General features: G+C 38.9%; 1 protein-coding gene across 3 annotated transcripts in view; it reads right to left on the reverse strand.

Annotated features, from left to right (window-relative positions):
* Positions 1 to 701: 701 nt before the first annotated feature.
* LOC129732772 (peroxidase skpo-1-like) overlaps positions 702 to 23,207 on the reverse strand; it is a 54,048-nt gene continuing 31,542 nt past the window's right edge. The window contains exons 1-6 of one of the 3 annotated variants that reach the window (XM_055693995.1): positions 3,165 to 5,471; positions 2,676 to 3,102; positions 1,576 to 2,605; positions 1,286 to 1,477; positions 964 to 1,153; positions 702 to 901 (exon numbers count right to left, since the gene is read on the reverse strand). In XM_055693995.1, the coding sequence (XP_055549970.1) occupies positions 735 to 901; positions 964 to 1,153; positions 1,286 to 1,477; positions 1,576 to 2,605; positions 2,676 to 3,102; positions 3,165 to 3,219 (2,061 nt within the window). In that variant the 5' untranslated portion in view covers positions 3,220 to 5,471 and the 3' untranslated portion in view covers positions 702 to 734. Of the gene's footprint in view, positions 902 to 963; positions 1,154 to 1,285; positions 1,478 to 1,575; positions 2,606 to 2,675; positions 3,103 to 3,164; positions 5,472 to 23,207 lie in introns of those variants that run through there. The other 2 variants (XM_055693996.1, XM_055693997.1) reach the window with 2 other exon arrangements.

A 23,207-nucleotide genomic window follows, 5' to 3' on the forward strand; every position in this document is an offset into this window, starting at 1 on the left:
GTGGCCAACGCTGCCACGTAACTGTTGTTAAAGAAACATTACTTAGCTGTGAACCTGACGTCTGCAACTTTATCAACGGTCAACCAACCAAGATCCGATTTCCGTCGAGTTCTGGAACAGGGAGCACATCCGATAAGGTAATTTCGGTTTTCTTTCTATTGTAGTTTAAGCTGCAAAGCTTTCCAGTTCCCTTTCCGGTTACATCCGCTACTTGGCCGTCAGCAAGGATAACGGATATCTTGCAGACGGATTTTTTTCCGACCATGCACACCAATTGTGTTTCGTAAACCAAATCGAAGTAATTTCAATATAAATACACTTGTTTGCTCCGGTTTTTTAATCTTCGTAGAAGCTGTGACGTTGACACTAGCGTTGTAAGCGATAAAACAATGTATTTGACATTCGAGAAGAAAGACAAGAGGTTTTGTTTTTTTCATTTTCTACCTACACAATCAGACGGAAAGGATTAGAAGTACAAAACAAAGTTCGGAATAATCAGGTAATCCTTCTTTATATTCATAATAACTTATGCAAATTAAAAATTTAATGAGAAGAACGAAACAAATACAAGAAGTCATAAAGTTTTTCGGTTGATGAACATTCATTATATTTTTATTAAAGAAAATTGTTTTATTGTCAAAGCTATGAACGATAAATAACAAAATGATTAAATGCAAATATGTACATTCAATACACGCTGCGAAAATATTGTTTCGATTAGTACAACAAAAATACTACAAATAGCAAAATGCCGATTCTTTACTTTTTACCGCATCACGAAGATCTTGCGCGGAAACTCGTTCCGAGTTTGTTACAAATGGAAAAACAGGTACCGTATCGATACCTGCATAGAGTGCTAGTAGCGTTTTAAGGTCAATTGTTGCAATTAATTCCTCAGCAGCTAAAACAAATAGTAATCAAATAATAGTTTTTTTGCGCAGCTGAGTGTTAAACAAAACTTACCATACGAAAGAAATTTGTTCCAGCTATAGAAAAATCGATCACTGCTTTTCAACCGTTTGAATTCCAAGCACGTTGCCCATGCGACCGTTGATGGTAATAAAGTACCCTTGAGACGATCATATGCAAGTATTGCAAACATCATGTCAATATCAAACGGAGAACTGAAATGCTTCCTCAGAACTTCAACAAGCTGAAATGAGAATGAAGCATGATTTTGTTAAATGCAACTTTACTCTTAAAACTTTCTTCGTAATTAAAGTCTTCAATTCCTAAAAGATATGAATAAAATTCGAACATCGAGCTGAACTATTGGCATACTCACTTTCGGTTCAAAAATATCCTGTAAATCATCAAATGAATTATAACATTTCCGAGAATCGGCGTTCCTAATTCCGTCTATATAGTGTTTGTATGACAAAAAAGAGCAGACTCCCGCATCTCGCCCACGTTCCAGATCAAGACACGCTAAGCAATGTCCTCTTACTCCATTTTTAGAGAAAATCACATTCATCATCTATCATAAGATACAAATAAACAAACGTTCATATCGGAATATTACAAAATCAGGTTAATATAAACAATGGGACACAAATTACAACATATCAAACTCACCTGATCCGACAGGCCATTGATGAAAATTGGGTCATCGAACATACCATCTATAACACTGTTACATTCGAACCGTTCGAGATCGTAAAAAAATATGAAAAACGGATGTTGCTTGCCCTGATAAGTTAACTGTTCCGGTATCCATATATGCTGAAAACGCCCTGGTCCATTGATATACATCGATGAAACCGCAGATTCAAGATTCGGATCGTATTCAGATTCGAAATTGCACTGTTCGTAAAAATCATCGCCAAACAGCGCCAACAGTAGTTCTTCATAAATTATTTTTTGATAGATTGCTATAGTCAATGAACGGCAGCGCTCGGTGATGTCATCAACCGATCGTTTTTGCTGACATGCTTGCATTCGTTCGACACAATCATTGTGGAGTTGTGTAAAAAGCCCGGCTATAGCCGAAAATTGTATTGAATTCGTATTATGTTCAGTAACATGTTCGGAAGACTGACAGTAGTAGGGTTTTAACTTGCCACAATCATCATACTTTCCGTCGCTATAGATTATAGAGAGATCCAAATAACTTGTCGCAGTATTTCGTTTAGTGGTATATGTAGTTCTGCATTGATCGTTAGCATTTTCAATTGGGCTAAAATTTAGACATTCGATGTTTTGTGGTCCATAGTTTGAATCATTGTACAGTACTTGAATCGTAGACGCTAGCGATGACTTATATCGGCTTTCGCTTGTGCCATCCGCTCTGCACCCTCTGAAACCTTTTGTTCTTTCACAAGATCTTTTGATTGCTCGACCTATTAAATCTGAATGAACGAATTCACTGAAGATTACTTGAAACATGTTCAAAATGTGGAATGGTGGCTCCAAGTCTCGACGCATTGCCTGTTGAACATCAACCATCAATTGCCGATTGTTCGGCAAAGCTTGACCGTTACACCCAAGCCGACGCTTTGACACAAAATCGTCAAAACATGGTGCTATTTCCAGTTTCAGTGGGTTGCCTGCTTGTCCCCAAGTTGCATAACCTAAATTATTGCATACACCATTATATGAACGAAACCTGCCAACAGAATTAAACAACAATTGTAAACAATGTTTAAGTTAGTTAACCTACTAGAGATAATACACACGGGTATGCTGAATCACATTTGTACAGTTTCCCTTGGTGACACTGCTCCAATGAGAGTGAGGTATTCAAATTATAGCACCTTCCTTCGAGATAATTTCGTACCGCACATTTACTTTGACTGCTCAAACGTTGCAGGAAGTTTTCTGTCGTGATAGTATTCTGCACACCAATTTTCTCATCCTCGTTCAATCCACTTGTAGCAAATATTCCATAATCGAATTCATCGCTACCGATCAAAAAGCTTTGTTTGTCAAAGAGAGCGCAATTTTCTTCCACCTCCAAGGCGGCCTGCGCTTGAGCCCAAGATTCGACCTGACTCCGATCGCATATCCGAGGACAACTGGTATCCATTTCACAACGCACCGGAATGCCACATTGCTTCTGGTACTTGTCATAGTGTACCGGGAACTCCGGAAATTGCAAACTTTCTGAAATTAGTAAATTGCGCGAATGATCTCGTAAGGTAACGAACCACTTTCGTAAACAATACCGACGGAAGCCGCTACACTTCTTGCAACAATGAGCAACACTAACGAACTGTACATTACGTGATGGAGGCCACTTTCCTAAACGCAGCGAACGCGCCCAAAAGGCGCACTTTTTAACCCAGTGCCGAAAAATTAACGTTATCGTTTTTATTTGTCAACAAATTCACAAGCACGTAGCATTCTGGTTCAATACGATGTTGTTTTACCCCCAGACCCATACCTATGGATGAGGGGCTAAATTCTCTGTAGTTATTCCTAAAAATAGTTATATTCACTTCTAATACAACATTTTTCTGTTTACATATAAATATGGAATATAATTTCTTTTTGATATCTGTATTTCTTTAATTTAAAGCGACTCAATGGAAATATCCTTAAATAATATGTTGGAACAATTGGGTTGTTTAGCTATTCACAGATTTCTGATTTTCATATATCAGCTAAAAAAGTGTAATTTTCTGAGCAAAATGTGACTTATTAAAATTTTATATCATTGTCCTTCGATTTTTAATGAAGAATTAAAAGTAGGAGGGTGGTATTCAAGACACGACCGCATGCCGTTGGACTACGGTATTCTTATATTCCTTTAAAACAAATAATAGAAAGAATTGCAACTCTAGTATTTGCTGCAATTTTATCTAACAGTGCATTTCTGAATGCTGAGACGTTAAAACGTTATAAATAATAATATATACTAAAAGAATGGATATCTTTTATTTAATCGCTGTCATTTAATACATATTCGAATCAACCCTTTGTTTGCTGCACTACCAAGACAATCATTTAATTGAGCGAATTGGTAAAATTTTCCTATCTAAGCAAAAAGCAAACTTTACGAAACTATCTGAAATCGGAGCCCAGAACGATTCAAACGAAAATTTTAAATTTGAAAATTGTTTGACATTAAATCGATAAAACTCATGCTAGGTTAGTTCCAGCCCAGCATATAACTTCATGTTTTTTGAAAAAAAAACCGTTTGGTTCAATAACTCAATATAGCAAGAGCTCAATCACATGTTTTTCGGTAGTTGTTATCAAGGTTTGGGCGAGTGACAGGAAAATATCTTAACTTCTTCAGTTGTGATTCAGAGCATTTCTAATTGTTTTGTTATTTTTCACGATAGCGACAAGTTTGTTTCTTTCTCTGTGTGCGAGAAACAATATCAAAACCGCGCACCGAGAAACAAAAACGAAAATTTAATGAATGCTCATTAAGAAAACTTGCAACTCTTTTTACCAATAATTTATGATACTCAAAAGAACCCGTTTTGATCTAAATCAAATTTCTATTAAATAAGTGTTGATCATTCATAGGTAGTATTTTTTCCTCGATGAATAAAGACTGGCTGAAGAAGTTAAAATCGCTGCTGTAAAATCAAATTCACAAATGTGTTCGTTAAGACGTTTTAATATTTTCAATGACAATAATAATCTTCGATAAACACCCGCTATAGTTATTCACACACATGCTATAACTATCTAAACACGCGTTAAAACTATTCATACACACGCTGTAGCTATAGTGTTTTATACACACATGCCGAAGCTATCCATACACACGCTATTCCTTTCCAAACATCTGATACAACTATCTATACACACGCATAAGCTATCCAACCATGTGCTATTACTATCCATACATACGCTATAACTAATCATTACACACGCAGCAGCTATCCACACACAAGCTATAACTATCCGTACACACGCTGAAGATATACACGCAATAGCCATAATATGCTACACAGGCTAGTGTCTACACACGCTATAGCTAGCCATACACACGCAACAGCGCCATCCCTATCATCGCAAATGTCATAGCAATACAGATGCACATACGCTATATGTGCACACTGCACACACACTAAATGGCGGTAGCTTTCCTAGTGGCGGTGCTGGCTCGTGCAGTTTCTGGCTGTTTTCACCCAACGATATCTGAATTGGATTACCGCTGGTGGGGTCCAACTCAGATCGAAGGAGAACCGAACTGAATGAAGAAATGCAGCTGCCCACTACCTCCGCCGCTGCTGCCTGATACCACCGCTCTGGTTCTGCTGCAGCTCAGTTGGCCGCTGGAATCAGCCACCGCTGCTGATTATTCAAGACCGGCCTGGTGGCCTTCCACTTGTTAACTGATGACTGCTATGAGACGCCACAGGCTATTATATAGCCCAAAGCAAAAATCCATCCGCGAGCAAACAAGAAGCGAGCTTGTGATTGGTTGAATGTGCACGACTTTTAACACAACTTTTAACTAGTTTAGTATCGAAAACATATTTAAATTATTATATGACAATCTTGCGCAATATTTCCCCTATCAATCAAGCCATTGGTGTTTAGAATCTGTTCAGTGGTAATGATAAAAGAAGCATTTTAAAACGGTGTTGAAACACTTGTTGCAGCTACCGAAAGCGAGCTCGTTATTGGTTGAAAGCTGCGAGACTGTTTACAAAGTCAGATCGGTTGTATCCGTTAGTGTCGACTGTGCTTGTGAAGAGAGGTGGTGATTGATTGCTCGGTATGATTTAGACAATCGATGTGATTTATCAATTTTTCAATAGTGTATCTCGAACAATAGGTTATTTTTGTTACATAAATTCAACCGTAAAAGAATTTCTGATCGGTTGATGCCAAAACCTCGAAATTCTGAAAAGAAATAACTGTTATATAAGCGCTCAAAACCTGACCACTTTTCCCTGGTTTTCCCCGGTTGAATTACTAGATTTTCAAATTCAGGTGCCTAACTTCGATATAGACGTTAGTTCAACGTCAAAAGTGCTCAAAATCGCTACAGTGACAGTTGGTATATGGGCAAACTGTTATTGTATTCATTTCGAGCGGTTTTATTTCGTGATTTAAAAATTGAAGGACAACAACAGCAAATTTGCAGCGGGGGCCTAGTGTGGTTGGTAACGTCTCCGCCAACCACGCTCGACGCCTGGGTTCGAATCCCACCGCCGACATAGGTGTCGATGGTTGTGAGATGGCGTGATCCACTCACAACCAACCCAACTGGTCTAGATTCAATCCTAGCCGACACCGGGAGATTTTCTGAGGCGAAAAATCTCCGGGATCACGCCTTCCATCGCTTGAGGAAGTAAGGCCGTTGGCGCCGGTCCGTTAATAAACGGGTCGTGAGTTAGGGTCCTGGGTGTGGAGTCGCCTCCCTGGGCGTCGGTGATTGGCCACAACAGTGGCGGAACTAGACCGACGGAAAATAAGCGAGAATAAGAAAAAACAGCAAATTTTTGGAAATCACGTTTTGCTTAGAAAATGCAACTCTTTCAGATGTTGTAAAAACTGATATGGCTAAACAAACCAATTTCAACTGTTCTTTGAAAAATAGAAATTTATAAAAGCGTCTATCTCTGATCATCCGCGAAAAAATCTATTCCTCGTTTTCAGGATTTGTAGAAAAGCTAAATCGATAACGAAAGGCACCGAACTTCAACGATCCTCTGTGTAATCAGTTACGCACCACCGTTCGCGATGAAAACCGCAACCTAACCACAATCATTGAAAAGAGGTCACCACAGTAGTGAAAAACGTAAATAAAAACATTCACCGCAGTAGTATGGTACTTTCATCAAAACAGCTGAGGGAGGTCGCTGTGTTTTTTGTCGACCTAGTAGAAAATTTGATCGGCTGGAATATTTTGCATTTATTTTTAAAAATATTCGTCGTAAGCTCAACACTTTGCTGTAAGTGGCTGTAGTGTCAGTTTCACCCTTTTAATCACCTTTCACCACTTTCACGTGTAACTATCAACTGTGCTGAAAATGTCGCGATATCGTATTTTCGCATCGTACAAAATAAACGCAAAAGTTTTCCACGCGTCCGAATAGCGGACGCAATAGCGTACTTTCATAATATCCGAACAGTTTTTTTTATTTTTTTTTTATTTTAACAACGCTACTTACTTCAGCACAAACTTTGTTAGATTTAAGTAAGGTGATGTCGAATTCGTAACTGCGGTGTAGCTACACCAGTAGTACATTTGTGCCATTCGTTATGCTGTTTGTTTTTTTTTGTCGTACAATTAAATCTTGGTAACATTCTGAGAGAAGATGTAACAGAAAAATTTAAACATCGAGCCCAAGTTCAATCAGTCGGTTATCAAAGGATTCTCTTAGAAGTGCGGAAAACTGTGTTATGAAACCCTGTTTTGAACGCAGATTTCGACCAATCAGAAATGAAAAGAATATTCAAGATATTCAATATGGATATTTCCGAAATAAGACTCCCAGCCAGAAACCGGAAACCAGCTCCAGACACTATTTTGAAGTTCTCTATGGTGACTTCCGATTTCTGGGAAACAGTCAAAAAGAATCGAATACCACATAATTTCCGGTTTCGTTCACCAAACGTTGGTGTTTTCGTAATCGAGAGGATGCACGGGGGTGAAAAATTCCCAGATGTCATTTTGAAACGTATAAATAAATAGAATGTTTTGGGCATGAAGTATCTCCGCTCAGGATAGGTGCCGCATTTGCTCACAGTGGACCAAAAACGAGTTCGTGTGACGACTTCCCAGCAGAATTTAGCATTATTTTCACGTAAGCAGACCGAGTTTTTGCGCCGATTCATAACTATGGATGAAACCTGGATCCTGCACTCCTGAGTCAACGCAACAGACAAACAGTTTTACCGGGCCAAAGTGCATCGAAGCGTCTAAAACGCAACAATGGGCCGGAAAGGTTATGGCCTCCGTATTTTGGGATGCACATGGCATAATATCGTGAACGATTGAAAATCGATAACGCCGAAAAATGACCGCATTTGAAGAATAAAACACTGCTTTATCATCACGACAATGCGCTTGTTCATTCACGTTTAGTTACACAAGTAAAATTCCATGAAATCGGCTTTGAATTGATTCCTCAGCCACTGTATTCACCAGTTGAAAAATAAAACCGACATTGGCCACAAAACGTATCCGTGTTTCAATTTTCCAGGTACTTATAAGACTGCCTAGCATGTTACCAGAAATTATTGGTTTTTCAGTAGATTTGTACCATATAAACACAAAAAAAAACCTTGCAAAATGGCTGACAAAAAATCCGCCGCGTCAAATATTTTTGCAAAAACAACAATCTTCAACTGAAATCTAATAAAACTGATGTGTAAATATGAAAAAGAAATAATAGTTTGATAAAATGATCGGCTTGCGGTTAGCGTAAACATCGATTTTTGAATAAAAGTTTAAGCAACTATAATTTACTTCCGCACGGGCATTAGAGGTTAGTCGTGTTCTGACAAGCACGAACGAGTGATTTTCGAGAACAGTTTCTGCAGAAGAGTGCAAAATACGTTGTTTTATCAACATGTAAAAGATACTGTATGAGTTTAAAATGTATTTTTGCTAAAAACCTTCATACTGCGTGTTGGGTAGCTCACCTAAAATCCTTTAAGGGATGGCGCAGCTTATAGCTTTTGAAGTGAAAAAGCAGCTAAACTAAAAGAGTTAGGTGCTTGGTGTCAAAAAATAACTTATAGAGTAGTCTTCAATGTTTAATTTGGTTAACAACAAAACCCATGTTTATCACACATTTTAGAGAGAAAATATCATTTCAGTTCTCAAAAAACATTCGATTTCACATTTGTTTCTTTCTAAGTGCTTCTTTTTTTTCTAGTTTGACATTTTTAAGACACTATTGATTACGAAATTTTCTCAGCTTCCCAAAGAAAACAACAGAATTGAGCTAGCTATCAGTCTTTTTGTGCTAGATCTCGTTAAAGGCAAACATAACCGAAAACTGGAAAAAGTGAATAACTCTGTAGTAGTTGAATTTTGACCATACGCGTAGGATTTTTTTCATCTAATTTACCTCTTAAAGGATTTTAAGTGAGCTACCTACACCCTGTATAACTAAAATGTCCAAAGTAGCTCCGCATGCAGAGCCGGATTTAAGGGGGGGGCCGGGGGGCCCGGGCCCCCACATTTTTGGGGTCCCCACAAATCGAGAAAAAGTTTTTTTCTCTATCAAAAATGAGATTCAATCAAAAGTTCGATTTACAGCAAGAAAACTCCAAGAAGTTTTCCTTCAGTGTTTTTTTTTTTTCGCGAGCGCCAATATCACAACCAGTGCTGATAAAAGTCATTTTCCCCAGCAAAATTCTTCGAAAATTACAGCCAATCATTTTCAATTTTCACTTCCAATGATCGCAGCACTCTTTCAGATACATTAGATTTTCGTCCTAGTAACGTGCTGTTATACTCAGATGAAATAGATCGGGTGCATCGTTCACGGTTACGGAATAAAATTTGACGACAAATCCAACCAAATGATCCTCACTTCAAAGCGAAAAAGAAAAACAAACAGTTCACTCAACCAAAATAAACCACACCGAAGCACTTTTTCACTGACACTGACCGATGCCTTGACAATCTTCGTTAACTGATAAACTGATTTTGTTGTCTTGCTTCCATCGCATGAACTATAATGAGGTGTTTTGACAGTTCACTTCCATGCAAAAAGCGGGAACGGAGAACTCTGAAAGGATTGTAAAAAAATAACGTTTATGGATACTTTTTTCACTTTCACTCAAAAGTGTCAACAAATATCAACCCTGATCACAACTACTTCCATAAGAGTTCACCTTGTCTTTTCTTGAATGACACACATTAACACACCATTTGAATCGAACCAGCGTGCATGGGAGGTAGAGCCAGGGAAACCAGATGTGCAGATTTGTCTGCGAGACGCAGATTTTCAGAGTCCATGTCCAGATTTTTATTGATTCTTAGATATTTGCAGGTTTTTAATAGTTTCTGCAGATTTTTGTCAGAGTTTCCTTATATTTACGCAGACTTTCTCAGAATGTGTGCAGATTTTCGCAGACTTTTGCCTGCGTAAGCGAAATTTATTCGAATCGCGGATAGATTTCATTCAGATTTCAAGCAGATTTTTCCGGTTTTTCGAGCAGTTGCAGACATCAAAAACATCTGGCATCTCTGGGTAGAGCAGAGAAGAAAATAACCCACAAGTTTTTTTTAATGTGTGTAGTTTTTCCTTAGTTTCTGTAGATTATTGTCAGGACCGCCTTATATTTGTGCAGTCTTTCTCAAGTTTTGTGCAAATTTTTGCCTTTTCCCGGTTTTTCGAGCAGTTGCAGACATCTTTCAAAAACATCTGGCACCTCTGGTTTAAATTATTCGACAGTTAGGTCTGGCTGTAAACAGTGAACAAGAACCGAATTTATTATTACATTTGTTCAAAATGTGCGATCGACACAAAACCCCGCATGGATATCAAAATGGAGCTCAGAAGAGAAGATTACATGAAGAAAAATATCAAAAATTCGTTGAGTGCCTTGCAAAAACATCAAAAATAGATGATTTTTTCGTGCGGGAAGACTTGAGTGATACCAGCCAGCAAAGCTTGGCTGGTATATCGGGTGACATTAAACAAACCAATACAGAAAATTAAAATCTAGAAACAGCAAATTCTGAAGATACCGAGAAATGTGATCAGGAGCAAGATCACCTTGATAAAGCTAACTTTAAATGTGATGTGGGAAAGTGGTCAGAACTAAATGATGAAGCCGTCGAGTTTTGGGTGAAAAAAGGACCAAGTGAGCTAAACAATTGTGATGATATGCTTTTTGAAAAATCCAGAAACAATGCAAGGAAGTGTTCAAGACCATTATTCTATCGTAACCATCAGAGTGGCCAAAAGATTTTCCGAGATTGGCTTTGCTTCTCGACTTCCACAGGAAAACTGTTCGGCTTTCACTGTAAACTGATGCGAGTTCGTTATCGAGTTTCGCCGGGGAAGGATTTTCTAACTGGAAGCGTGCCCAGGAAAAAATCTCTATGCATGAAACATCGAAGAATCACATAGAATCCGTTGTTAAATTGTCAACACGATCAAACCACTATGCTAATATTGAATGCAGTCTTCAAAAAAAGGTAAGATAGATTTTATTATTTTGGTAGAATTAAAACACATACTGTTCTTCAGGGGCAGGAGACAGCAAAATATTGGAGAGAAGTCCTAAAAAGAAGTATTAGCGTAGTTTTATTTCTATCACAACGTGGCTTAGCGTTCAGAGGCGATGATGAATGTTTCGAATCTCCCAACAATGGAAACTTCCTAGGAATTCTGGAGCTTTTAGCCGAATACGATCCGTTTCTTGCGCAACACATTGAAAAACATGGCAACCAGAATAGTGGCCATGTTGATTATTTATCATCGACTGTTTGAGAGGAGTTGATTGAACTAATGGCAGATGATGTTCTGCAAATAATTATCAAACGTGTCAAAGAGGCAAAGTATTTTTCCTTATCAGTCGATTCATCACCTGATGAAGCTCGTATCGATCAACTGACTGTTGTTATTAAGTATATGGAAGCCTCAGTGCCTGTGGAACGTTTCATAAATTACATTCCTAATTGTGGTCACACGGGTCAACAAATGACAGATTCACTTCTGAAGTTTCTTGAATTGCAAGGTCTTGACATTTCTAACTGCCGTGGTCAATCGTATGATAACGCTTTGAACATGACCGGGAAGTACAAAAGTATGCAGGCTTTGATCCTGGAAAAGAACAGCTTTGCTACGTTTTTTTAAGGGGGGGGGGATTTGTTAGTAGCTAAAGTATTTATGATAAATATTAGTAAATAATGAGTATGTGTGTCCAATCACAAATGGTGACTTCTCAACACTGTTAGAAATTTGTAATTTTAATTGTTAGGATTCGTTTGCTTTCACAATTAGGACTTATCATTCGTAGGGATTTAAACCTACTTGTCAGAAAAAGGGAAGTGAACTTACAACTACTTAATTGCTAACTTATTGGCTATAAAGAGAGCTTATCGTAGCAATTGAGGATTGCAACGATTTTTGTCGAAAATTGTTAATAATTTTATTTGACATAGCTTCTAATGGTTCAACACCAGTAAGTCTATGTAATTCGAGTGTACCAAACCAAGGACGACGCTTCAAAATCATTTTCAGAATTTTATTTTGAATCCTTTGGAGCGTTTTCTTCCTTATTGAACAACAACTTGACCAGATCGGTACAGCATAAAGCATTGCTGGTCTAAAAATTTGTTTGTAAATCAAAAGTTTGTTCTGTAAACAAAGTTTAGAATTCCTGTTAATGAGAGGATATAAACATCTCGTATATTTGATGCACTTGGCTTGTATACTCTCAATGTGCTCTTTGAAAATAAGTTTTTTATCATAAATTAGTCCCAAGTACTTAACCTTGTCAGACCAACTTAAAATAACCCCATTCATCTTGACAACGTGATTATTTTTTGGCTTGAGGAAAGAAGCCCTAGGCTTATGCGGAAAAATTATCATTTGAGTTTTAAAGCATTGGGAGAGATTTTCCACTTTTGCAAGTAGGAAGAAAAAATATCTAAACTTTTCTGCAATCGACTGCATATGACACGAAGACTTTTTCCTTTTACGGAAATGCTTGTGTCATCGCAGAACAATGACTTTGTGCATCCTGGAGGCAAATCAGGAAGATCTGAAGTGAATATGTTGTACAGGACTGGCCCCAAGACTGAACCTTGAGGCACACCTGCTCTGACAGGAAATCTATCAGATTTTGAATTCTGATAGACAACCTGCAGAGTTCGATGAGTAAGATAATATTTTAAAATTTTGATTAGGAAAATTGGAAAATTAAAAGTTTGAAATTTCGCAATCAAACCTTTATGCCGAACACTGTCGAATGCTTTTTCTATGTCTAAAAAAACAGCTCCAGTTGAATAACCTTTAGATTTGTTAGCTCGTATCATATTAGTAACTCTGAGCAATTGATGAGTTGTGGAATGCCCATGGCGAAATCCAAACTGTTCATTTGCAAAAATTGAATTTTCGTTGATGTGTGACATCATTCTGTTAAGAATAATTCTCTCAAACAGTTTACTTATTGAAGAAAGCAAACTGATTGGTCGATAACTTGAAACTTCAGCTGGGTTCTTATCCGGTTTTAAAATTGGAGTAATTTTTGCATTTTTCCATAATTTGCTTTGCTACGTTTATTCCATGCTGTGCACATTCGCTTAACTTAGTTGGAAAAGCGGCAGCAAACGCTTGTCCAGCTGCAGTTCAGTTTTTCTGTGTCATTCGAAGTCTGTACAATTATTTTACGGCATCAACAGGGCGTTACCAGATTTTGTGCGAAGCACTGATAAACACTGAGTACGAGATGGTCATGCCGCGCAGATGCTATAAAAGCACTAAAGTATGGATATTCAGCCATCCAGCAAGCATTGTTTGATATATCTAGTAATTCTGATGAGAAGATATCGTAAGGAATGAAGTGTTGGGTATCCACAACAAAATGGTACTCCTGGAAACAGCCATATACACCCAATTTTGGCATGATGTTCTAGACAGATTCAATGCAACTAACCTGTTGCTTCAGAAGACGACCACAACTCTCAAAACTGCAGCAGCTTCTTTGCAGAGTCTCAAGGAGTACGTAGACGCTATAAGGAATAAATATGATACCTATGAGTCAGCTGGCATTGAATTGTCGGGAAATGAGAAATACGAGGTGGTTCGTGTTCGAATGCCAAACGTACGGCTCAACCCCCTTGGTGTTAAGAACACAACTGCATCGACACAAATTTCTGCAGAGGAGAAATTCAAGAATGAAGCCATTCTACCAGTGATTGAGAAATTGGTCGATGCTCTCGATGAACGAAGAACGGCCTATCAGCTTATTTGCAACCAATTTGGTTTTTTGTCCGACATCAACTGAACTGGAACTTGCTGCTGAAAAACTTATGGCTGCCTATCCGGATGATTTGGAAAATGGATTGGGAAACGAGTTAGTTCAACTTTTTTCGTTTGCTAAGCAATTTCAAGACCAGAGAATAGTACATTTGGATTACATTTATATAATGTAATCGTGAACAACAATATGCAAAATGTATTTGTAAACGCTGAAATTGCGTTGCGGATTTATTTGTGTCTAATGATCTCGAACGCAACTGGGGAAAGGTCTTTTTCGAAGATGAAACTCATTAAAAATAGGTTGCGTACGACTATGAAGAATGAAGGCTGTCAAACTTAGCCTTACTAAGTTGCGAGTACGACATACTGAAGGAGTTGAATATTGATTATTTAATTGATAAGTTCTCTGCCAAAAAAACTCGTAAGAAAAAATTCTAACTTTTCAATAACAAATAAATGTTTCTAACTCACACAAAAAAAGCGGTTTTGTTTTATTTTGGGGCCCCCACTTGGAACTGGGCCCCGGGCCCCCACAATCTTAAATCCGGCTCTACCCGCATGTCAAAAAAAGTTCCTCACGACGGTAGGTACTTGATAATATTATGAACTGGAAGAAAATGACATAATTATTCTACTTCTATCGAGAAAAAAATTTGTTACAAATTAATTTGAGTGAACTCATAAAATTATCACAAGAAAACGTGAAATTCAGACAAATTTAATAAAAACTCGTAAATCTCTAAAACTTGAAGAGCTGGAAATTTTGTATGTTCTGTAAAGTTTCATAAAATTTAAAGATCTACAACTTTGTTGGAAATTGCAAAGCGCTAGCATGTAAGGGAAAAAGGTTGGCATAGCAACGCCACCTTCGGGGCTATATTCCAATCTAATTTAAACAACAAATTTGAAGCCCTAACTATTCTCAGAAACTTTGTAGAAGATCGGAAACCGATTGGTCAAACCCTAGGAGCGCTAAAAATTTCGTTCTGCTAGATTCCATTCCTGGAATATGGTAGTTGTTCCATTATTCATCTTATTAAGCCGATATTCACGAAGATAGCACGGATTAAACACCAAATTTTTCGAAATCATTGAACAAATTAACAAAATACGCTTACGTGCTCTTATCGAATCGCTCCGCATTATATATTTAGTAAACTTAGCTAGATTTATCCAGAATTTTGTAAAGAAACCATTTTTCACAACGCTTCCATATCCATCTCAAAACTTAAACCATTGCTTAATTATTCATCTCACGACGCCCCCATATTCATCACACTGTTAATCATGAATGAATCATATTATCATGAATGAACGTAGCCGCAGCAGTAGTTGTTCACGTGCAAAATTGGTAACCTAGGTAACCACTGCAGTGCTGTAGATTTATGTCAATTATGTCGGAATAATTCAACATTTTCAAAATGATTTTTTTTTTGTATTATCAGAAACTGATTTGGCAACTTTTGATTTTCCTCAACGCAGTGAAAACAGATGACAATACATACAGTTGAAGTTTTAAGTTTAAAAAAACTCATCTCATATATTTTTGCTATTTAAAGCTTGGTTATGGAAATTTGAGGTGAACATTTTTAAGATTAAAGTATTCTCAGTGTAGTGAGTGATTTTGTTTAGTGATTAAAATGAAAAGATGTTCGCCAGTGATGAAATAAATTTTGGTTGGCTGCTGAACGAGTCCCGTAGGTGATTGAAATAAATGAGTTTTCGAGTGCAGATGCCCGACTATAATATCAAATTTAGAGCTTTTAAGTGAGTTTTTGAGAATTCTACTTAATGAGAAATCTAAAGTGAGCTAAGAAGAATCCATTCCATGGATTGTCAGATTTGCGTCGTTAGAAAGTATGCGTTTTTTCTTGTTTTTAATTGTGTTTCCATGTTGTATAAGATGGATATATGTTCCCCTATATGGGAAAATTTTGACCTTCGAATTTCACTTAAAAGTAGGACTCACAAGTTTCGTCTCTTGAAAAGAGTACTTACTTTACTTTTTTGGCTAACGGATCGTTCACCGGTCTAGGGCCGAACGAATTAGAGATGTCCAGCTTCTTCTGTCTTGGATAGCTGTTCTCCAGTCTCCCCGTACACCAGCAGATCGTGCATCTTCTTCCCCCGCGCACATTTACCGCGTGCGAGGCCTACCACGGAGTCGACGGCCTCTTCCTGGTTCTTGACTGGAGATAGTTTTGGCGGCTCTCTCATCAGGCATTCTGGCTATATGTCCAGCTCACAGAAGCCTGCCCCGCTGTATAACCTTCACTATATCAGCAACTCCGAGCACTCGTCGATCAGCTTCCTTCAGCGTCCATGCTTCATGTCCGTAAAGGGCCACCGGGAGTATCAGTGTCCTATACAGCGCTAGTTTTGTGCGAGTTTGCAAACTACGGGACCTTAGCTGGTTACGTAGTCCGTAGTCCGTTCGCAGCTGCAACTCGTCTTTTTACTTCACGGCTCATATCGTTGTCACATGTCACAAGCGTACCAAGATAACCGAATTCGTCAACAACTTCAAATCGTTCACCATCAATCTCCACTTCAGCACCAACACCACGGAGACTCCCACGCTCTATGCCAGCTACCATGTACTTCGTTTTGACTGAGTTAATGAAAAGTCCCAATCTCCCTGCTTCCCTCTTAAAAGGTACGCAAAACCAAGAAGCATGTGAGATTTCGTGATGATCGTACCGTTTCTTTCCACGTTTGCTCTTCGTACTGCACCCTCAAGAGCGATGTTAAACAGTAATTTGGAGAGCGCATCCCCCTGGTTCAGTCCATCCAACGTTACGAACGCGGCTGATGCTCGCCAGCTATCCGCACGCATGATTTTGATCCCTCCAGCGTCATACGACACAGCTTAATTAGTTTCGTAGGGAAACCGTGTTCCAGCATGATCTGCCACAGCTCGTTTCTTTTCACTGAGTCGTATGCCGCCCTGAAGTCCACAAACAGATGGTGAGTCGGTAAGTTGTTGGGATAGGAGTTGCTGGACAGGGGTGAATGGCCACATTAGGGTCTCAAGTTACACGTGTCCAGCCATTTTCCAACCGATTCATGCCATTACTGGTACATTTTTAGGCCCTGCCATAACTGGTACTCCTCCCCTAGTAGTTCATGAAATTGACGATATCGGATGCCAAATATCTTAGAAACACATAAAAAAAATCGAAAAAATCTATTTCCTAGGACTTAGAAATTTTGGAGCTGAGAAACTTCTTTATCTAAAAAATTTCAGGCCCCAGAAAGTTGATTCACTGGTCAACACAGGTGCACTCAATTTGCGTTCAATGCAAAGAAATAACCCTCTCAGTTGGTCTCGAGGTACGATGCTGGCCTAACAAGCCAGTCGTCGTAGGTTCGAGTCTCGACTCGGGAGAGACTGTTAGTGTCAGTAGGATCGTAGCGCTAGCCCCGCCATTGTCCTGTACACTTCACAGTTGGCTGCGAAGTCTGTGTATATTAAACGGAAGGTCAAGTCCCGAATCGGAATGCAGCACCAAGGCTTTGCTTTGCTCTGCAAAGAAACAAGGAATGCGCGCTCATGCCTTGTTCAGACTACGCCGCATACCACCTGATATCGCCAGATGATATCGGATATCACTTTGGGTGTTCACACTACAGTGAGATATGGTTTGACATTTGCTCTATTTGGTTTGATAATTGAAAAAAAGAAGAAAATACAGCTGACAGCTAATAGGAACTCGGGTTGATGGCGTTGAAAGAGATTTTGAAGGCTGCTCAAACCTACGTGAACTCTCATATATAACTGTCAAAAAAAAATATTTACTCCCTTCTTTTTTGCATGCAACGCGAATTGCTAAATTTGCTGGGTTGCGTCAAATGTCATTTGCTTAAATTGGCCGTGTTGCCAACATCCGTAAATATGGTTTACATTGGTTTTCGAACATGATATCCGCTCTATCATGTAGCCGCGGTGATATGGATGGTGATATGGTCTCCATAGCACAAATCGTCTGATATCTGTGATATCTGGTGATATGCAGTATAGTGTGAACGGGGTATTAACGTGTTTCGATTAGACAGAAATAACAGTCAGTGCTTTCAAAACTGCACAGTTATACACACCCATTGAGTGAAACACGTGTTGTGAAAATAAAAAATACTCACGAGCACAACAGTAAGAAATTCTATCCTGTTCAAAAGTAAAGCAAAGCCTTGGTGCTACATTCCGATTCGGAACTTGACCTTGTTTTTTTTAAACGCAGACTCGAACCTACGACGACTTACTTGTTAGGCTAGCGTCGTACCTCGAGACGATCTGGGGTTCAAAATAAGTGAAATCAGTTAAACAGCAAAGAATGCTTCCTCTCTGATTATGACGAACAAAATGAAAGTTATCTTAAAGTGATGTGCAGTTGTTATTATGTACATTGAATCAATTGTGTTTTTCCATAGACCTCTTATTTCGAAAAGTTACCATGACTGCAAAATCATGGATGTACCATTAAGTACCTGAAAAGGATAAAAAATATCAACAGAATGTTCTTAATACAATCTTTGTAACAGCCACATTTTATGCTCATTGTCATAGATATATTATTATTTTTCTGTCGATAAAAATCATATTGTAGTATGAAATGAAATGAATTCGAAATAATAATAATGTGTGATTAAATGTATGTGTTTATCTTGCATTCATATTCCGGAAACCCTTTTTGAATTTTAAGAGCAGGTTTCCTTCTCTCTTTCAAAACATTGCTCTTACCGTTCCCATATCTTTACTATAATGTACCTAGCGTCTCCATTGGTGATAGAAATGACACAAAACTTGGAATAAATACAATGTTTTTCGTATGTTTTGTAACAACCATAATTTGTTAGCTTAACAACTTACAAGCATTTTTATGTTTGTTCACAGTAACAGTTTCTTCAGAGCCGGATTTCGCCGATTGTAGAAAAAGTTTAATAATCGGCAGATTTTTTAGAAAGGAGGGGAACTGTAATGGAAACAGGAGAGTTTCGATTCCGATATGTCTAGTCTCAGTTAAAAGATGCACCTAAGTAGCTATTTACTGCAGGGGCTAGACAACTTTATTTTTAAGAGAAATATTTCGGTAATGTTATGCGATATTGGTGGATATATATTGATATTTATCGTTTACCTGTCACATTAATATCACAAATCAATGTAAATTGGAAACAAACAATTTGTTGTAATTGCATTTTAGTCGTTGTTGCAATTATGTAAAAGTGAGTAATATATAAAAAGTTTTACAGGAAAATGATCGGTTTTTGGTATAGAATCGAGAAGTTGGTGCTTGGATTCAGTGAATCTTTCAAGACCTAAAGGTAATAAACAAATTTTCTTATTACATCAATGTGTTTTCTCGACAAAATCGTGTAATTTTGATTTTTGTTCCGTGTTACCCCTGAACGCACTCTGCGAAAAGGGAATCGTGTGGGTTGATTGCAAAATTCCATAACATATTGGAGAAATTCGATAGGTTCTGTGAATCTCTTTTGGTGACGTCCATATAAGCGTGGAAGAATCCCAAGTCTAAGGTTATAGGTTTCCATCATTTTTTGATAAATTATTTGTGGGTGTAACCACAACTAAATATTCTACCCGATTCCCCCTTAGCAATGTTGTTCACAGTCGATAGGTATAAAATTTCCGGTACGTAGGTGGAAACGGTGGAAACGCACCAGCTTAAAGCTTAGCGTTCCAAAAAGGAGGAACAAAAATTTTTTACAAAAACAAAAAGTTGGATTAGTTTTTACAATCCTAGCCAACAGCGTTTAGGTTGTTTACAATAATATCTCCTGTCGATAGATAAATACACATGACGAAACCCGCTCTAAGCATCACGCTGTAACCCTTCGTAGAAGGGATGGAAAACAAAAAATGTTCAGTAAATCATATCATTTCCAGAATCAAAAGCAGATGACTATGAACTATGTTCAATACACCAAATCATTTCTATTTGGCACCCGAAAACATAAACGGTTGCTTCATCGAAATACGTCCTCAACGCTACCGGACGACGAATTGGAAAATTCTAGAATCCATATGGTAATCCATTGTACAGCAGCCGTTCGGCTCTGACCAAAATGTATATATATTTTGTTTTTATCGTACAACAAGCGGTGGCCTCCCAACAAAAATTTACATTGAAATTGAATTTGCCAATCACCTGCATCGCTTTTCCATTTGGCACCTCACAGCGGAATCCGTTTTCAGTCACCGGAACGACGAAACTGTAACCTCGGTGCCACATCACAGCCGCCAGATTTGCCGGACGGCTTCAACACCTGGAATTGTTCTGTTCATACGCTAGATAGGAGCCATTAGACAATTTTCGTTCAATTGTCGATATAAAAAAAAACGTGCAGTGGGTTTTGCAACGTTTGGCACTTCTCGTGCTTCTTTTCAAGATTCACCTTTATCTTGGATTCCGCCTCCCATTTTCCTATATTAATTTTATTATTTTCCTGCACTAGAGTTGGAGATGAATAAAATTTGTTTCTTCTGAACACAGCTCAGATGTCACATCATAAATCAAGAAGTCAGAGTGGTAAGGATGCATTGCCCTAACTGAACATAAACGTAAACTACTAAGCATTATCCTGGCATATAAGCTGCTTGAATTCGCTAGGATATGGCAAAGCTTAAAGTTTGTACTTGTCATCATCAACATACGCATACCGTACACCTGTCACGAAACAGATTCATTATTTTCAGCCTAGAATGTCACCACAGGAAACCGATCGATTCGGTTCGTTTCTATTTCAATTGAACGCTTCGCTGTTGACATCAATAATACCAAACGTGCCTCTAATTGAAAAGCGACTATTTGGGCTTAGAATCCGAACGGTATTTTCAGCAGCAATATATTTGCTTCATCGTTTGTCACCACCGGAAGCTGCGTTAATCTGTTTAAAAGTAGTCAACTCACGTTTATTTTATTATTGGCTTTGTAAACAGTATAGAGCCAAATAAAAACATTTATTGTATTGGATTAAACATGAATTTCTCGCAGCGGACATTGCACACCTAGCACCAAAAAATGCTTTGTTTACTGAAATTCTGTTGAATGCCTTACCTATAACCTATAACAGCTACAAGCGGGATAATCCAATTATTCAATATAAATTTTTGCCATCTGATCTCACAATACACTGATGATTGCGTTAGACAATAAGATGGTTTTTCAATAACGCCAAAGTTTTCTTATACATTTGCAATTGTAGATAAAATCTTTAAATATATAAATAAAGCTGAGAATGACATTCTGTGCCGAACACGCATCAGTACTGGACGTGTTTGGTGATCGGTCCGATAGAGTATAAAACAAAAGACGTGTGAACAAGTGTTGGCATTGTTTGCCTGGTCGAGTGAAATAAATCCGGGTTCAAGGTCGTGCCTTTGTGCAACTGTTTCGCATCGTGACTGCCAGCTGGTGCGTAAGCCGATTTGGCTGCTGGCTGGATTGTGCTACAGCAGTGGACGAGACACAAACGAGGAAAAAGAAGAAGCCATCAGTGTCAGCGAGTTGTATCGCTGTGTGGAGTGATCTCACACCTGGCTCGCTGCTGGTGGCTGTTTGGTGCTGCTGTATTGGTGCTGCTGGCTGTAACGGCTGCTACTTCGAACGATCGGACAACCAACCTTACTGGAAGGGAGAAATAAAAAGGTACGTGTTCTTGTCAGCGCTAGTGCGCTAGACTTAGCGCGATGGATGTAGATCCCTCGCCTCCCGCGCCACCATCCCCGAACCCCTCTGACCCTGACCCTTCTGTTACCCCCTCCCCTGTTCATTCTTCAGTCCCCCCTCGCCCCAGGCTTTACCCAGACGGAGCCCAGGGCAGCTATACTGTTTATTTTCGGCCAAAGGCAGGACCGAAATCGAAATAGTTGAACCTCTTGCAGATTTCTAAAGACCTGACGAAGGAGTACAAGGGCGTGACCGAAATTTCCAAGGTCCGGCCTAACAAGCTCCGTGTCGTGGTCAGTAACCTGAAAGAGGCCAACGATATAGCTTGCTCTGAGCTCTTCACACGCGAGTATCGCGTTTACATACCCGCACGAGACGTGGAGATCGACGGTGTCATAACCGATTCGAGTCTGTCCGTCGAGTGTATACTGCAAAGTGCCAAAGGGTGCTTTAAGAACAAAACGTGTCCCGAAGTAAAGGTGCTCGACTGCAAGCAATTGCGGTCAGCATCGATCATCGGTGGCAAAACAGTATACACTCCGTCAGACTCGTTTCGAGTTACGTTCGCCGGGTCTGCACTACCAAGCCACGTCTCGATCCACCGGGTTCGTCTCCCTGTGAGGCTCTACGTGCCCCGCGTCATGAACTGCCTGAATTGCAAGCAGTTAGGCCATACAGCCGCCTACTGCTGCAATAAGGCACGTTGTGGCAAGTGTGGGGAGTCTCATGCAGAAGATTCTTGCAGTGTTAACGCTGAAAAGTGTATTCACTGCGGAGAAAATCTGCATGAGCTCTCGACATGTGCGGTGTACATGCAGCGCAGGGATAAAATAAAACGGTCTCTCAAAGAGTGTTCAAAGCGTTCCTACGCTGACATGCTGAAGAAGACCGTTACCACTTCTCCCGTTACTTCGAACCCCTTCGATCTGTTGTCCTCTGATGAAACCGATTCTGACGATTCACCAGCGGGAACATCTTATGCCAATCCTGGTGAGTCTAGGAAGAGGAAAAATGTTTCTTCTCCTAAACTTCCCAGAAAAGGTCCTAAGATTTCTCAAAGTGAAATGAAAGTTACAAACAAACCAAACAGTGCTGCGGAAAAACCGAAGCAAACTCCTCCTGGGCTGGCAAATTTAAAGTCCCAGAAGGAGTTCCCAGCACTGCCAGGAACATCTAAAACCCCAGTTGCTCCTTTTACACTCCCAGTTGATGAAACAAACTCTGGATTAGTGAAATTTTCTGACATTGTGGACTGGATTTTTGAAACTTTCAATGTACCCGATCCAATTAAAATTTTTCTTACAGCATTCCTCCCAACAGTTAGATCATTTTTGAAGCAGTTGACTGCCCAATGGCCTCTCCTTGCAGCGATTGTATCCTTCGATGCCTAATTCAACTGCGTATATGAAGGATTCTATCTCTGTCTTACAGTGGAATTGTAGAAGTATTTTACCAAAAATTGATTCGTTTAAAGTTTTGATAAATAAAAACAAATGCGATGCATTTTCCCTTTGTGAAACTTGGCTTACTTCAAATATTGATCTCAACTTCCATGATTTTAATATTATTCGCCTTGATCGAGACACCCCATATGGAGGAGTACTTTTAGGGATTAAAAAGTGCTATTCTTTCTATCGTATTAACCTCCCCTCGA

Source organism: Wyeomyia smithii, chromosome 3, assembly GCF_029784165.1.
Source record: "Wyeomyia smithii strain HCP4-BCI-WySm-NY-G18 chromosome 3, ASM2978416v1, whole genome shotgun sequence".
Taxonomy (NCBI): Eukaryota; Metazoa; Arthropoda; class Insecta; order Diptera; family Culicidae; genus Wyeomyia; species Wyeomyia smithii.